The 18,639-nt window shown below is 46.1% G+C and overlaps 1 protein-coding gene across 2 annotated transcripts in view; it reads right to left on the minus strand.

Annotated features, from left to right (window-relative positions):
* Positions 1–18,639, minus strand: part of LOC147678845 (uncharacterized) — a 102,931-nt gene that overhangs the window by 4,604 nt on the left and 79,688 nt on the right. For both annotated transcript variants that reach the window (XM_086946269.1, XM_086946268.1), the window contains exons 2-6: positions 11,405–11,540; positions 10,661–10,774; positions 9,632–9,751; positions 6,168–6,407; positions 3,885–3,995 (exon numbers count right to left, since the gene is read on the minus strand). In XM_086946269.1, coding sequence (XP_086802395.1) covers positions 3,885–3,995; positions 6,168–6,407; positions 9,632–9,751; positions 10,661–10,774; positions 11,405–11,540 — 721 coding nt within the window. The remainder of the gene's footprint in view (positions 1–3,884; positions 3,996–6,167; positions 6,408–9,631; positions 9,752–10,660; positions 10,775–11,404; positions 11,541–18,639) is intronic.

Raw genomic sequence — 18,639 nt, forward strand, 5'->3', positions numbered from 1 at the left:
ATCGAAGACGTAGAGTACCTGAAAGCAGAGGGGACAGAGTTCAGGTCACTAGCCAGTGACCAGCGAGGAACCAGGAAGGAACCAGGCGATGTCGGGTTGCAATCAGGTGATGTCGAGGTGTTTGACTCCGCTGCCACGTGGACCAAGAAGGATCGAGTATGACCAGCTGGTGAACACGAGCTGTCCCGCGAAGGCTCTTGCTGTCGGTGGTGTCGGTACTCGATTCGGAGTCACCAAGCTTTGGCAAAGGCAACCCACGCAGGATTCGAAGATGTCTTCTTGATCGGACCGGGAAGGTCAGATCGATGGCTCCTTTTCAGGGGAGCTGGGGCCAGTCTGGAGCAACCAGACCAGCAGTGTAGTTTCGATGTTTCATCGTCACAGAGGCCACTAGCCAATGGCCAAGTGACCGGACAACGCGTCGAGCAGGAAAAGTGCAAAAGGGCCCGACGCAGCACTCGGAGAGAGTGTGGAGAGGTGATCTTTGGAGCACAAGCTGCTCAGGGCTTGGGCTTCTCAAACCCCAAAGCACAGCATAGAGGGAACCTCGGGAGCTGCACAGGGAGCACTCCGTTGACTTTTCAAGATGGCCGGTCCCACGTCTCTCGTCGCCTCCACGGGTCTAAGCTTTGCTAGGACTGTGGATCGGGCTGTTGGAAGTCTGGGAGTCCCGGTCTTGTTGGTCTCTGTCGTTTGAGCTCCTGCGGGAGCAACGGCAAAGAAAGTCTTGTCGCACTGATGGTGCCTGCTTGCACAGGGTGGCCACTCCTTGACCACAAGGGAGATTCTTCAGTCTTCTACGTTGAGTAGGATGTCGAAGGGTCCAGAGTATCATTTCAAAGTTTCAGTCAGGATGATCTAAGTTGCATTGGCACAGCTCCTACCTTTATTCCAAATATAGGGGCTGGATCACCTGCTAGGTCCCACCTATGGGTGGGACCCAAGAAGGGGGTGGTTACACCCCTTTCCCTTTGTCCAGTTTCGCGCCAAAGCTGGGGCTGGAGTGCCCCAGCACCGGTTTGAACTGGGCTATGCATGGGACGCCTTGTGCGCCCCAGGCAGTGTCTAGTTTCATTCAGCCCACTCTGCCCCAATCCACTATCTCCCGTCTGTGGTGGTGTAACACCTCCCTGGACAGGATACCATTTGTCCAGGTCTCCCCTGCCGGAGTTTCGGTCAGCAGCAGGAGGCCAGACTTGTGTCTGTGGCAGCAGCATCCATTTTGTGATGCTGAGGCTCTGGTTAGATTTAACCGCGTTTAAGCAAAGTAACAAGTCATCTCCCTCTAGAAGGGTGGAATGCTACCCCCGTCGCCAGGACTGGCGAGGGGGTAGTATTCCAAAGCGTATGACACCTTACACGACATGTTTTGATAAAGCCAAACCAAAGTTAGCAAGTAACCGCAAGGATTATAATGCACTTAAGAGTATATAGTATGGGAATATCCCAGAACAGCTAAGGGACATGGTTCCGAAAGCTGCAGACAGGCTCAGCTCATGCTAGAGCACCATCTCACATAAAACCAAGCACTCTGCCTCCAGGATTGTTAAGGCCTGCCATAGGAGTGACTTATAGGTGTATATGTGTCCAGATATAGGTTTAGATATAGGTATACTATATCTAAGCAAGGGGTGATTACACCACCTTGCCCCAGCTGAGTGATCAGCCAGTTGTGTCAGTTTGGATAGCCAGACAGGGGTGGCAAAAGATATGCTGCAGCCCCTGGTAGGCCTTGGATGCACCTATACCCTGGGTACCTATAGTACACTGTACAGGGGCTGATAAGGTGACCCAATACCCAATTGGAGATGTACTGAGGGTACATGGAGTCCATTTTACAGAGAGAGCAGATAGCCTGGGACCCTGATTAGCAGGATCCCAGGCCAACTAAGTCGAAAACCTGCTAAACACAAGGCAAAAAATCTGCGGTAGCCATAGTCAGGTATCCACCTTCCTACAGGGTCGCAGCTGCATCTGATCTTAGGATGCATACAGAGTGCGTCCAAATAGTACCTCAGGGTCTTATAGCAGAAGGTGGCGCAGAAGTGGCAGGATTTGTTTTTGTGGTTGGGGATGTGGCAAAGGTTGCAGACATTGTGATGATCAAATTATGGCTATTCGGTGTTGCACCATGGGGCATAGATGAGAGGGCGTATGTTCCATATCCTCCCCTAGGATATCTCCAGTGTCACAGTAGTATTCGCCGAAGGTCATCGACCAAAGGTCAGTGTGGGAGGATGGGTTGTCGAGTGCTATAGTTCATAGTCCGTGAATTGCCATGGAAAACGCAGGCGTTGAAGTGTTAAAGAACTGGGCCCAAAAAGTGGTGCAGATATGTTGGTCTCAGAGCTCGTGCTCGAACCGCCTGAATCAGAGACCGGACGGAAACAATCTGAGGTAAAGCCTGTGTCCACCTTCTTTGTGGACTAAGCAAGCAGCCACAACAGGTGTTGTGACTCTAAGATATTCAAACTGAAATAAGTTGCAATGTTTGAGTCGAAAACCAGATGAAAGGACTATGAGGAGCATGTGTATCTAAAGCAATACACGATACAGTGTTTACTCTCAAGCGTCAATCACCCGTTGATTTTTTTCTTCTTTAGATGTTGCAATTGGGAATGACTGCTTTTCATTTGTTCTTAAACAATATTCTGTATGTGGTTTATGTGAATTTAATTTCTGTATTTGGGTTTTCATACACAAAATTATCTCAATAAATGTTCTTACTACCACGATTTAAAATCACATTTATCAAAACAAGATGCAACCCTCTGAAAAGGGCCAACAAGAATGACCACGCTGGGGCTCCTCAGCGTCAACCTGTCCGAGGGGTAACCAACACTAAAGTCTGCCTTTTACGGTAACCTGTGCGAGTCAATGTAACAGAATATTGTGGTGACACTGCGCCCTTAGCCGCATGCGCACTAGCGGAATTCCGCTCGCACGCTGGGTTTTTAAAAAACACACTTTACGTGACGAGCTGGGCTCGTCATCAGCGTGCGAGGAGGCTACGCCATGACGAGCCCAGCTCGTCATCAGCGTCGAAGGGGTTAAAGGCCTATTTGATTCATCATATGCGTTTCACAATAAATAAGACAGACCTACCGGCTCTGTCCTAAGTATTCATAATAAACAAGTCAGGCCTATAGTCTTGATCGGTGGCTTTGCCGAGAACCAGCTCGGGCGAGGTGTTTTGAGTATATAGGTTTGCGTTCTGAGAGCTAAGCTATGTCTCAGGCAAGAGACAAATTACTAGACCCTGGTGTACACTTCAATCTATCAATCAATCAAGAAACTTTACCCTGTCTAAAAAATATCAATCGATTGATCAGGGGACTGTAAAGCGTGGCTACTCACCCGTGAGGGTCTCAAGGCGCTGAGCCCAATAGACCATAAAAATAAAATGAAATACAAATCAAGGCCAACATGTCATAGAGGCTACAACAAAAAACAGATACAATTGAAGCAAGCGGCACCGTCAACGACCAACATCCAGTGTTCACTTCTGCAGCTGTGGAAGCCCTGGAAGAAGCTCATATTGTGTATCAGGGTGAGTGTTTTAATGAGTCTCTGGAGGCAGGGCAGTGTAGCCGTGGGAGTGGGCTGAACCCACTATAAAGTTGACTATGTTCATGTATCTCTGACTGTGAGGGTGCAGCAGTGAACTTGAGTGGTTTGAGTCTGAGATAATGTGGTGTGTGTGTGTAGCACAATGTTGAGGGTGGTGTGCACGGTGATTCTGACGTAGGTTGAGTCTGTGTTTCACGTAAGTGCAGCTCGGTCGGTCAGTGTTCCGACCACGCAGGGCGGCTGACCACAAGCCCTATTCAGTACCACCCCCAACCAAACGTCAAGTCACAGCAGGTTGGTACAGAATAGCTCACCTCTTGCGCTCCTGATGGTTTCCAATATCTCACTGTCCTGATGTTCTGCTGGGTACGTCTCGGCCTCTTCTTTTATGTGCACTAAGGCAACATCTGGAATAACCTTATATCCTGTGAAGTAAAATTAGAAACCGGGTTGGTTAAATGTAGTATACAACATTCAAACTCAACGGTCCTGATTCACAAACGGAAGTTTGTAGCAAGAAAGCAGAACTACAGCAGCAGAACCTACTACAAATAGCAATTCACACTGGTGGGAGGGACCAGGGTGGTGGGTGGGACTGGGGAAATATCTACTACAAAATGGAAGGAGCTTTGGGTGCAGAAAGGAGAGGCTCGTGGAGGGCTAATGAGGGGGTTTGGAAGACCAGACACCCACCCACAAAAGAGAAAGCCCATTGCTATCACAAACTGCAGTTCTAAAGTTACTACAGCCCAAAAAGGACTCTGTATTGTGAATGTACTCCAGTTCAGAGCTAGAACAAGTCCAGCAGCACATATAGTCAACCACTGGTACAGCAACACCCTACCTTAGGAAATAATAGAGACAGGGACTAAAAAATAGAACCACATAGGAAATAATGTTGAAATACATCAATGTATTTCCACTTTTTGAAAATATATATGAATTTAATTTAATGGTAAAATACATAAAACCATAAAATAAATATTATGTTATGATAAAAAAAATGTAATAACTGTTTTATTTAAAAAAGCATAACTGTTACAAAACAGTTACATAAATTTACATTGATTCTATACACAACTTTTTGTGATTTTTAATACATAAATATAAACATTTTCCTTTTGATAGATTTTTTTAATAAAAGGTTCAAACAATAATTGTAATGTAATTTAATATGTTTACATTTATTAGATAATTAATTTAAAATTAAGTTAGTAGTGCTCTAGCTTTTTTGTATTTTGGTCAATATTTGACATACATATCAGGGGCGTATTGGGATCACAATTTGACCCGGGCGCTGACGAAAAAAGTGGTCCACGTTCAAGGGGCGTGGCATACATTTAAGGGGCGTGGCTTACAGTTAAGGGGCGTGGCCCACATTCAAGGGGCGTGCCCTTTCATGAAACACTATTTGGTTACTCTTTGAGGTCTAACTTGTAGAGAAATATTTAGTAAATTAAGCCTTTTAAAGCTTACAGAGCAAGTAACATTGGTAAAGATTAGGAGCACTGCAGTTCTGATAACTGAATACTTACTTGCAGTCTTAACGCCCTGCACAATGTCGTAAGATACTCTTTCCCAACCAGCTATGTCCTAGACTCTAATCATCACATAAATCAGAAATCTAGTACAAAGTCAAGGAGAAAGGGTAAGACTGGAATCTCTGGGAACAGAACATGTACTAACAAAAGTAAGAATTCACAAATGAGGAAAAGGCAGTCTGGGGTGTAAAGAATGCTGAAAAAAATGTATCTGTGCAATCTAGTCATACATTTATTTCACAACCAGCAGGTGATGTCTATATACAAAAAAACACAGTTTTATTCATATCTGTTGCTGCCTTCAAGTCTGGGCCATGAGGAGACTGAGGATTACTCAATTAACCATGAAAATGATAGAAAATCTGCAAAAAGGAATTCTAACCTGAACATGCTGGAAAAGTGAATTCTTCTGAACAGAGAAAGAAGTGCCAAGTTTGCAAATTTTGCTTAGGCCTCGAACAAGGCTTAGCTTAGAACGAGGCTAAACAGCTCTCTTTTGAGAAATCACATTACACAAAGTCTTAGACATGTCCTGAAATCAACACACAAACATGTGGCCACATTCTGGCCTAGGACCTACAATAGAGTGCAGTCAGACCTACACACTACAAACAAAAACTAACCAAAACTTACTCATTAATATTTTTGGCATATAGAGAAATATGCCCTTTTTGCGCATTTTAGATGAGGCCTTTAAAATAAAGTTACATTGTTAACTGGCACACAAATGAATCAGGAAATTGTGCAAAGAAATGGTTCACGACCTTTGCGCACATATACGTCTCAACGTACAGTAGCTTCTTTTTTTTTTTTACTTTAATTTTCCTGCATGGGTGACAGCCATGTCGGTACAGAAAACAATAAAATATTAAAAGCACACTGAACACCAATGCAAACAAGCGTTGATAAGGTCAGCACTCTCCTTCTAAAGGTGAGCCTACTGGGTTTGGTAATACGAATAGACAGATATCTTGATTCGGTACCAGTTGATGTATACTTGCAGACACACAAGGACCAATCTGAGAAATGTAACAACTCAAGAACATTGTTGCCTACCTTGGTCTGGGTCAGTCGCTCTTTCTGTTTCTCCTGTCGGAATCTGAGCAGTCATATTCGAAGTGGACTCGCCTTCATTCCTCAAGCAAAAGTCAGTATCAAGAAATGAAAATCCTGCTGAGCCGGATGGAAACTCAACAGCACCAGACGGAAATCCTGCTGAACCAGATTGAAATCCCGCGGATTCCGTTGAAAAGCCAGCTGAGCTGGAAGGAAATCCTGCTGATCCGGGAGGAAATCCTGTTGAAGCGATTACATGATTTAGACGTGAGGTCCAGACACTGAAAAACGACAAATTCAAAGCACTCTCTCCCCCTCAGTCACAGCATTAAAGATCATTTCAACAGTGGCCAGAGGCCTTTCTCCTAGTCATCTCAACCCCCTACCACCTCCACCAGTTACAACGCGCTCAACATCTGCAACGTAAGCCGCAATGCTCCTTCCACTGGATGAGTGTGTCAGGTCCTGTGTCGCGTACTCATACCCGCAGTCGTTCCTTAGGTGCTGATGACTCAAGCTGCCCTAACTTGAAAGGTTGTGCCTTGAGGAGGTGTCTGAAGCAGGGAAGATTGCAATTCTGATGAGATGAAGGGTTGTTTTAGATGCTCTCTTCCAGGCCACGACCAGTGATCTACTCCTCAGCATGCTGGCTTAACCAACAGCCTCCTTCCACCCTGTTGCATCTTCCTAAATTCACCTCCCCTCAATTCTTTAAGCAATCTAGCTCATGATGGACAGAAGGTACCTTGCACAGATCAACTCCTCCTGCTACTGCTGGAGGTGAACTAACCTTGCACCTAACACTGGAAAATGTATGGGTGGTAATCAGAGAATTGAATCAGCAATCTCTGCCCAGAATCCCCCAGCTATTCCTGGTTGACCACCCTCCTTACTCTTTGCAATTTGGTAGATGTGAACACCAGAGCGGTGTCAGCGTTCCACTGGAGCTCACTGCGAGCAGTGACCCAACTCTCAGGCTCGAACCCAAAGTGTAAATAAAAAGTCATTAATTGGATCTAACCTGACCTCCTCTTATGTCCTCCACTCACTTGCTCCATCTGGTACCCATATTAATGTAAGATGCGTAAGGAGTCTTGTATAGTTTCTAGTTCCACGGATACATGTATTTTTTAAGTGGAGGTTAAAAAATTCATGCGGTTTGAAGACATGTTTATTACAGTTAATAGAAAGTTAGGGTTACACCCAACGTGTTTCAAGCAACTAGAGCATCTTCAGGATATTTACAATCTTTCTGTCTGATTGGTAATACAATGAAAGACCACTTTGGTTCATATTGGCACCCTCTCCTACAGACCCCCCGGATCCCAAGCAGCATTCTGCGACGCCATCTTCAACTTCATTGCCCTCCTAGCAATCGACTCTCACCACTATGTTCTACTTGGTGACCTCAACTTCTACATTGATGACCCTAATAATGCCAACTCTATCGTCCTCCTGCAGAACCTGGACAACAACGGCCTCACCCAACTGGTCACTGAACCCATGCACAAAGCAGGACACATGCTTGACCCCATTTTTACCTCCAGCGACAGAATCAAATTCAGCCACACCACAGAACTCACCTGGACTGACCACACCATCAAACACTTAACCATCACCGACGCCCGGTACACAATCAATAAGCATCACATCTCTTCCCACCGCAGCTGGAGCAAGGTCACTGAACCCCAATGGACACAGGCCTTCACCTCCACCCAACCCGAAGCCTCAGCCTCAGTACACCTCGACCAGGCAGTCCAGAATTCGATGCCTGGATCACCAACAGTGCAGACAGTCAACCCACTGAAACCTACTAAACTCAAAAAAACTTTCAAACATGTCAGCTGGTCCACCCCAGAACTCAAGAGCACAAAGCGCAACTGCTCCAACTGGAGAAACAATGGTGCACCGCCAAGCACCCCACTGACAAGCAGCTAACAAAACAGCCCTCAACAACTACCACTGGCACATTAAAGAAGACAAGAAAGTAGCAATCACCATCTGCATTGAATCCACGGCCATTGACACAAAGGAGCTCTTCAAAGTGGTCAAAGAATTCTCCAACCCGACAGCCACAGAGAACACCGTCCACCCGTCTCAAGACTTCTGCAACACCCTCTGAGGCAACTTCCACAGCAAGATTACCAACATCTACAACAATGTCAACCTACATCCAACAGTCCCTCAACAACCTCCACGAACCAGTGAACACCAGCCAAACCATTGCCACCTGGTCCTCTCACCAAGGACCCCTCCAACACCAAAATCAACTTCTTCAACGCCATGACCAACATAAGAGAATGGATGAGAGACAACTGCCTCCAGCTCAACCCCGACAAAACGGAGGTACTTATCTTTGAGACGGACACCTCCGCATGGGACCACAGCTGGTGGCCTGCAGAACTCTGAGCCAAACTGACTGACCATGCACGCAACCTCTGCATCATCCTCGACAGCCAAATGACCATGGAGCGACAAGTCAACACAGTCACCTCCTCTTGCTTTCACACACTACACAAGCTCCACATATGAAGCCCTACCAACACCAGAAAAACTGTCAATCAGCCCTCATCACCAGCCGCCTTGACAACGACAATACAATCTACACCGGCCTCTCCACCCAGCTCCTCAGAAGACTACAAACCATACAGAACGCTGCAGCCACACTCATCCTGGAATTCCCCAAATGAACTCGCATCATCCCCTAACTGAGAGACTTCCACTGGCTCCTCATCCAGAAGAGAGTTGCCAGATCAAGATACTCACACATGCCTACAAAGCCCTCCGTGACCTAGGACCTGCCTACCTCAACCAGCGACTGAACTTCGACCAACCCATTAGACACTTGCACTCCTCCGCACTCGCACATGCCCCCGCATCCATTGCAGCCGCAATGGCAGCCGCTCGTTCTCCTACGTCTTTGGCAAGACCTGAAATGGCCTCCCCTCTATCTCTATACAGCCCCCAGCTGGCAGACTTCAGAAAGAGACTCAAGAGCTGGCCCCCCGACAGAGACACAGCGCCCCGATACCCCTAGGGGGGACAGAATTGTGCTTTACAAATGTTGTTTGATTGAATGATTGTTTCATTATTCTGGTCCCTTGCTGTCCCTCAGGCAGTCAATTGCTTGCTTCTTACTTTAAAATGTGATGGTAGAACTGAAACTATGCACTGGATATACCCTCTCCAAGAACATCTCACTGGTATCAAAACTCTGAATCAGGTCCCCACTGAAGATCAACATATTTCACTCTTAGTGTAAGAACGGATTTAACGCTTCAGACTTGGTCAATGGGAACGCGAAGGATTAAGGTATTTCAATCCTTTGTTGCAACACCACATTGCCTCTATGCAGTACAACAAAGATGGAACAGTACATACAGGGATGCGCGGCAGCACATGAGCGCGTCCCTTAGTGTGCAATAACTGTGAACAGCAGAGAGCGGTCAGACGCTCTTCATCACCTGCGCTCAGACACTCTTGTATTTCTCTTGCTTCTGCCTCTTGAAGTTTCTTCAGATGCTGCGGATCCTCTCTTTGTATCTTGAGCAGCATATCAGGACATGTAATCGTATCACCTGTCACTTAAATGCAGAAATCCACAATTAGCCCCCAATCGCATTCTACGACTCTGAATAACATCACTCCCTCCTTCAGCTCCCCAACTTATACCAACTCCAATCCTGTTTAAATATCCGCAAATAACTGTCAGCAGATGCTAGCAAATTAAATAAAACTAAAAAAATCTAACATTTGGTACTGTTTTTCCTTCTTTCTAAGATGTATGTGACTGAGGGCATGGGTACTGGAACACGTATGTGAAGCAGGAGGAAACGCAGCTGAGGAAGGTAAGAGCTTGGGACTGCTCCTATGAGTCCTACAGAGGGCGCCGCGGTTAGTATGCTCCTCAATGGATGGACATTGTCAACGCTGCATCCAGGACAGCATCCATGAGGTGTCTGGGCAGAGTCTGGTGTGTCTGGCAGCATCTGCAGGTGATTGGCTGTTAGTCTGTCTGTTTGCATATGGTCGAGTGTGGCTGAGGAAAGAGTTGAACATGTTTTGGCTGTGAAGACTCATCCAGTGATGTGGTCCCACTTACTGGACTTTGGCGCTGTGCCACCAAGGGATGGGGCGGAAGGCGGATACTCCATGGGGTACACCACACTAGAGACAGGACAAAACCTTTGTGGACCCTAGGGTTGGAAGGAACCACGTCCTGCAGACTAAAGCTATCAGCGGGTAGACTCCATGTGCCTACCTGGTCCTGGGCACAGATGTCTGTGTGGGTATTAGTAGGCAACCAGAAATCACGGACAGTGAGCAGGAAGGTGGCAAACACGGCTAAAACTCTACTGGAGAGCTCTGTCTGCAGCTGTGATGTTAGCCAAGCGGAGTTGTGGGCTACTGTTGCCCATGAATGCATTGCACAGGGGATTTCCTACAGGCGTACCTAACTGTCCCCACAGATGCACGTTACACAAAGCACTTACTTGGAGGAGGACCAATGCTGCTGGTCCGTTGCTCGGTGTCCGTTGGATCCGCGGTCACCATCTCGTGCTTCCCTTTTGGGCTCAATGAAAAGACAGAGGCAGCGATAAGAGGACCTGTTAATAGGAGCAAACAATAGGATAATGCATATTATTCTCGACTTAGTCACCAGAGGTTGCCAAGAAGCCAAGCTCGCAAATGACTCCACACAGGGGAATTAACGCCAACCCACTCCCAGGAACAATCTGACTGCAGGACAAGGGGACACCATTCAGCAGCCATCAGGACAAAGGCTGCAGCGTGGTATTTTCCTGGACAACTATCCGTTACCACAGACGGACATACACCGATCTCTGTGCAGTGAAACCAGCACCCCCCCCACTAGAAGATACCATCTGGTCTTTTCTACCTACCACAGACCCAAAAAACCCACAAAACCTGCGTGCTCCCAGCCTGCATTCTCCACACAAAACACACAAGCAGGTCTCCCTGGATACATTATATCTGAGCTCTTACCTTAGGCACAAAACTGTACATCATCTGGACATGACCCCAACAGAGAGAGACATGCAGCGTCTCTTATGCTAGGACATTAATCTTATCTTAACTGCCAATGCCTCCCTAGTACCAGGTGCAATGCCACCCCAAGCACTCCAGTGAGTGCCTCCTGGCATCAGACCGGTAAATACAAACGATCAGCTCTTTCCCATCACTCCCAAGGACACAGGTGGACAGAATGACATTACCGAGCGCCACAAGGGTCTGGTGAATCTCCTTCATCACGTTGTTGTACAGCTCCTTCTGCCATTCATGCAACAGCTTCCACTCCTCATCAGAGAAATAGGCAGCAACATCACAGAATGTGACCGGAGCCTGGAAGAGCTGAACATAGGAGACATAGAAGACATACTTAGCAATAGCACAGAATATACCTGTAGCAATGTCACAGAATATACCTGGTACCTGAAAGAGCTGAACATAAAAGACATACTTAGCAATGTCACAGAATATACCTGGTACCTGGAAGAGCTGAACATAAAAGACATATTTAGCAATGTCACAGAATATACCTGGTACCTGGAAGAGCTGAACATAAAAGAGATACTTAGCAATGTCACAGAATATACCTGATACCTGGAGGAGCTGAACATAAAAGACACACTTAGCAATGTCACAGAATATACCTGGTACCTGGAAGAGCTGAACATAAAAGACACACTTAGCAATGTCACAGAATATATACTTGGTACTTGGAAGAAGCAGAAAATAGAAGACTACTAGCTAAAAAAAACAGAGGAATTCACTTACAAAACCAAAGGTTACAGGGAAGATATAGTAAGGAAAAAGAATTTTAAAAAACATTGGAAATTCACTGACAAAAACAAAGGTTACAGTCATGTTATAGTTAGGCTCAGATTTAACTCGTACAAAACCAGTGAAATTCAGCAGTTATAGTTGCCTGAGTCGACTATAACTTACGCCCCCGCAATGCACTGCTTATGACCTCACATATTACATCACTCATGACATGGTCACTGACAACACTGATGACATCAGTGAAGACATTATCAACAGAGCCACTCACACACCCACTCATACCCCCATACAACCTCTTTTATAACCAATCCCTCACAACCACTCAAATACCCATTCACAGACCCATACCAGTAATCACACATCCACTCACTCCTCCATAGCGACACTCACATACCCACTCACTCACTTGTACAGCCACTCACACAACCATTTACTCACCCATACAACTACTGATACAGCCAGTTACTCACCTATGCAGCCACTCACATAGCCACACACTCACCCATACAGCTACTCAAACACTTACATATTTACCTGCACAGTCACTCACACACCCAATCACTCACCCATACAGCCTCGCAACACAGCACTAACTCACCCATATAAGCACTCTCTCACACACTCACAAACCCACACAACCACTTACATACACATTTACACATCCAAACAAACACTCACACATCTGCTCACTCACCCATACAGCCATTCACACAGACATGTACTCTCCAATACAGCCACACACTTACTCAACCAGACACCCACTCAAACAGCCACTCACTCACCTATGCAGACACTTACACAGTCACTCACTCATGCAGCCTTTCTGACACCCACTCACTCACCCATACAGTCACTACACACCCACTTACCCACCCATAGTGTCACTCACTCACTGACAACACTACTCACACAACGTCTCACTCACTTACAGAGCAACTCAAACAACGACTTATACACCAATACAGCCACTTACACACACTCATACATGCAAGGCTGCATACAGCCACGCACTTAATATATGTTACAAGTAGTATCACTCAGTAGTAGTGGACCAAGTATACTAATTTAACTTTTGTAGTATGTTAGTATATATGCTTAACACCCTTAAACTCTTAAAAACACATACTCAATGGTGTCATCAGTGATGTCATTTAAGCTGTCATCAGGGATGTCATTCAGTGATATCACTTACCATGTCATGAGTGATGTAACTTGTGAGGTCATAAGCAGTGCATGGCAGGGGTGTAAGTTATAGTTAGTTCAGGTAACTATAACTGCTTTATTTATATGGTTTTATATGAGTGAAATCTGAGCCTAACTATAACGTCCCTGTAACCTTTGTTTTTTAAGTGAATTTCTAAGGTTTTTCAAATTCTGTTTCCAAACTATAATATCCCTGTAACATTTGTTTTTTACGTACATTTCTAGGGTTATTTAACTAGAAGTCGCATTTGCAGAGTGGTAGAGAAAGGGGGCGGCTTCTGCCCAGCTCTAGGAATTCTGCTGGGTCAGACAAACTGGAATCAACAGGAGGACTTCTTGGACCCCAGGAACCCCCAACATCCAATAGGACTTCATACGCCAACCAGGAGTGGGCCAGTCGGTCCATCTGCAGAGTGGTGGAGAAAGGGGTGGGGCTTCTAACCAGCTCTCAGCAATTGTGCTGTGTGGGACTTATTGGAGGTAACAGGAGGGGTTCTTGACCCCCAAAGACCCTCAGCTGCGCTGCACCGCTCCCCAGGCCGATTTCTGCCCTGGGGACTCCATCCCCAGGGCCTGGATGTTTTTATTTTTTTAAAAACCTTTTGGGGAGGAGGATGCGCGGCCCCCCTCCTTGGGCCGAATTCGGGTCTGTGGACCTCATGCCCGAGGCCCGGCCTTTCTCAAATGGTGGAGGGGGGCCATGTGGGCCCCATCGACAGGTCGATTTCGGTCCCAGAGACCCCATCCCCCAGGGCCCGGCAAAGTCTACTGGGAGGCTTAATGCCCCCTCGGTCCCTGAAGGCTTCCCACCTCCTGCGGGAGCCGGCATTACTTTTAGACATAGGAAGCTGCTGGAAAGGCGGCTCCCTGTCTCTAAAAGCATTTCTGCTCCACTTCCAGCAAGCAAGAGCATTTTTAATGATTTCTCTTGGAAGCACGGAAGGCTCCTGCTATGTTCCAGGGTGCCCACCCACAGGACATTGCTGTTTGCTGTGCCTTGGCAGGAGCTTTACCACTGCGGCCAAGCCACAGCTAACAACAATGTCCTGTGGGTGGAAACCTTGGGGTATAGCAAGAGCTGACCCTGGGGGGGTCGCGGTCCCCAGAGCCATCTATGGCTCCAGGAAGAGGGCCGTGTGGCCCCCCTCTTCTTTTTGGGTATGGCCTACTCCAGGGAGGTGGCGGTCCCCCAGGCTGAGAACAGTCGGCAGGATGAAAAAACCCCTCCCAATTGTTTAAAAAGAAGATGGCCCTGGGAAAGTGGTGGTCCCTGGGGCCCAGGGGGATCCCTAAGACCCCTAATACAAATACATTATGGCCCCAGAAAAGCTGTGGACCCCAGGGCCGGGGAGGTCAAAGAGGTCCCCCGATAATAGTACATTAGCCCCGGGAGGTGGTGGTCCCCAGGGCATGGAAGGTCCAAGAGGCCTCCCTCCCGATTTCTTTTTGACATATGGCCCTGGGAAGGTGGTGGTCCCCGAGGCCTGGGGAGGGTCCGAGAGCCCCCGTTTTAAAATGTATAAGCCACGGGGAGGTGGTGGTCCCCAGGGCATTAATAGACCCCAGTAAGGTGGGCCCATGTGCCCCCCTTCTTTATTAGCAACATATCCCTCGGACCTGCCACCTGGGGGCCATTTACTAGCTGGAGCCCGCACTTCATTTTGATTTTTTTAAATAGTGGGTTTTGTTCACCCTGCAGGGTCCCAGTGGGACCCCCAACCCTCATGCGGCCTACGGGGTTAGGTAAGTTCTACCCTGATCCCTTTACTTTTTTATAAAATAAATTCTGGGACTTGACTCAGGCCAAGTGTAGGAAAGTGCCCTATTTTGCATGGTTACCTCCCACTTTTCTGTCTGACATCTGACGAAGCCTGACCTGATGTGCCATGGGTCCCTGCCAATCATGTTCCCAGGGCCTGTGTTCTTTCCCAAGACTATACCTTTGTATCCACAATTGCCACACCCCTGGCCACAGGTTAGCCCCTTGTAAAAGATACCATGGGTACAAAGGGCACAGTGGCCAGGGAAGTTCTCTAAGGGCTGTGGCACCTATTGTGCCACCCTTAGAAACCCTGCACTTAACACCCACACACTGCCATTGCAGGCTGCGTGTTTTGGTGCGGATAAAGTTAAGAGTCGACATGGCACACATGCCTGTGTGCCATTCCTGCAATCCACTGCCTAAGGCCTAGGTAAATCACTCCTCTAGCAGGGTGCCCCAGCCCTTAGGTGAGGGGGCAGAGGCATGAGCCCTGTACCCCTATAGTGTCCAAGCCCGTTCTTAGACATTGTAAGTGTAGTAAAGCCATAAAGAGTATATGGTTTAGGAGTTGGTCACTTCGAACTCCACAGCCCCATAATGGCTTTACTAAAAATGGGAAGTTTGGTAAAAAACTTCTCAGCACATTAAACCCACACTGATGCCAGTGTGGTATTTACTGTAAAATGCACTCAGAGGACATCTTAGAAATGCCCCCTGAAAATCTGCCAGTCCTGGTTTGGTTCCTGAATGTCTGCCCACCAATTGCCACCCCCAGACAGGTTTCTGGACCCCTGGGTAGAGAGTCTCCACTAGCTGGTCCAGAAACAAAGCCCATCCTGGGCATAGGTGTCATGCCTCCTCCCCCAGGATGGGCTGTATCCAGGAAAGGGGAAGCTTCAAAGACCTGCCATCTTTGGAAAATAACCCTGCCTTTTGCTGCCCCCGCAACTGGCTCCACAGGTTCTGGCCTCCACTTTGGGTGGAAGAATCGGTGCTGGTGGTGCAGATCCTGTGCTGGCCTTTGGCCCCTGCAGTGCAGACCTTAACCCCAGGAGCTTGCCTCCCACAACTGAGTAGCCTGCTCATCAGTAGTCCCTAACCAAAGTCCCTCTTAGCCCCATTTGCTAACATTGGCAACTGTATTTTGCACGAGCCGCCCCAGTGCCACTGGTGGTGCAACTCGAGTGCCCATCTAGACCTTAGGGATCCTTGGTCCTAACCCCCAAAAACTCACCATTGTAAGTTGTGTTCTTAACTTCAAAACTGCTAAGACTTTTTCCCCATAGGAACCTATGCTTTTGGGCCTAAACAATGTCTAAGCGTTGATCTGTGTTGTATGATGAAAAGAGAATTCTATTGCAAAGAATAAATTGTCATACTTACCTTGTATGTGGAGATTCTACGGTGTTTTATACTACTCCCAGTACTCAAAGTAATCCAAAAGTAACCCAAAAGCAATCTGATAGTACCTACTGTATGATTCCAACTGCATTTTGAAACTGATAAAACAGTCAAAGTTTAAATGTGCTAAGCTTGCTTTGTTGTTCTTACAAAAGGCCAATGACCCCCACACGCTGTTTTGTATAATGAATTTTATTAAGATTGCTGTAAGGTTGAGGACTTCGATGGGAGAGTGGGATTATATGGAAAAAAACTGTATGCGTAACGGACCCTTGAAATGTATTTTAATGTGTGAACTATTTTATGTACTTTTATGGTATTTTTTAAATACCGAATAAAGATTGACTGACTGACTGAAAGTGATACAAACCTGTAAAGAACTGAAATGTCAAGCACAACTGGATTTCCTTGAACAGTCTTGCTTCTGAAAGTATATTTTACTCACCTGTGAAAAGTCCTGCTTGGTTCTAAAATAAAACACAAGTACATATTTTTTTATACTTGCCTCATGATCTGGATTCTGTCTCTGAGTGTGTGTATCAGTCCTTGATTTAGTGTATTGTATTGTATTGTAGGTATACTTGTAGAGCGCGGTCCTGTCACCCAGAGGGCATCCTGGCGCTTGAAGTTCAGTCCCCCCACACTATCACTGCTCAGACAATTTTGGGAAAGAGGTGCGTTTTTAGGGCTTTTCTGAATGGATAGTATTCCCTATGGCATTTAGTGAATACAATAAATGCTTAACACATCCTCTGGATAAGCCTAACTGCTCGCCCACACTACCACAAAGAGAGCTTTTAGTACTTACCTAATTTAGCCTCTACTGTACCTCTGGGGACTCCATGGACTCTGTGCCCACTATACCTTACTTTGGGATAGTATATACAGAGCCAGGTTCCTACACCAAGTCCCAAGACAGCTACCAACACTTCCTGGTTTGAAGTGTTGGCAGCCAATCAGATCTCAACACGAGATCTGAAGGGGTTGCAGATCCTCTGCGTCCCTATATATACAAATTGAAATTTTCCTTAATATTTCAAAACCTACTGAACGGATTTACTCCAATTTATCAAAATTTCACTTTCTGGACCAACAGGTACCTTTCTGCCAAATTTGGATTAATTCCGTTCAGCAGTTCGGGCTGTAATCATGTCTAAAATCTCTATGGGAATTAACACACCTTTTGAGAACCCCCCCTTGTTCTCTGCCCCCGCTTGACGGATCACTATGAAATTTTCAAGACAGCAGCTGGAGTGAGCACCATACAAGTTTTGAAAATGTTGCGAGTATTCATCAAAACAACGCCAAAGATATTATCTCTTCCTATGGAAACTACATCCTAACTACAACTACCTAAATATGTATATGTATATGGTGTGTGTGTGTGTATATATATATATATATATATATATATATATATATATATATATATATATATATATATATATATATATTGTTTTTGAAACTTGTTTTACCGCCCTCCAGTGGGCATTTTGATTGTTTCGTTGTGAGTGTGAGTTAGATGTTGGCCCTTTTATGTGTTGGGATGATGGTATAATGTTGGTAGTAGTCTGCAAAGTATGAGGGAGTGTGTGTGATGTTGTGGCTGTGATTTAAAGTGGTGTGAAGTGATGTGATTGTGTTGAAAGGATTTTTGAGTGTCTGTTAAACGGGGTGCTGTTCAGGATTCTCATTGAACATTTGTTGAGATCATAATATTTACAGGTGTATGTACAGTTCCTCCGATTGGTTAAGACCAAAAGGGGTCATTGTCCTGAAATTGAGGATATGTCTGGATTCTTTTTGCCGCAGCAGTTTTTCATTGTGGCCACCTCTGTCAGACAAAGTCATTGTTTCTATGCCCAACACATAAAAGGGCCAACATCTAACTCACTAACTCATTCAAAACACACAGATAGTAACACCGAATTTTTGTTAATCATTCGAACATTGGCTGAATACCTTTAATGTGAATGTATGTATAAAATTGATGTTCATTATTGAGAATTACCACTGTGTTTTGTCAAAAGCTACAAGGCCCACAATCCCTGCAGGGATGTGGCGGAACTGAAACGCTTTGCAGTGTTGGTAACACCCCTTTGGGGGAGTGTCTTTGTATGTAACTTCATTTGGTTTCTTTTATAAGTTGTGGCAAATGCACTTTACAAACTAACCGTGATCAAGACAGCGGAGGCTGTCGAAACGCGTTGGTTACTGCTTTGTTTTGACACCCCAATGGATCTAAAAATAAACTAACACAAACCTGTGCGGACTGTGATTGATTTACCGCGACTCCAA

Source organism: Lissotriton vulgaris, chromosome 12, assembly GCF_964263255.1.
Source record: "Lissotriton vulgaris chromosome 12, aLisVul1.2, whole genome shotgun sequence".
Taxonomy (NCBI): domain Eukaryota; kingdom Metazoa; phylum Chordata; class Amphibia; order Caudata; family Salamandridae; genus Lissotriton; species Lissotriton vulgaris.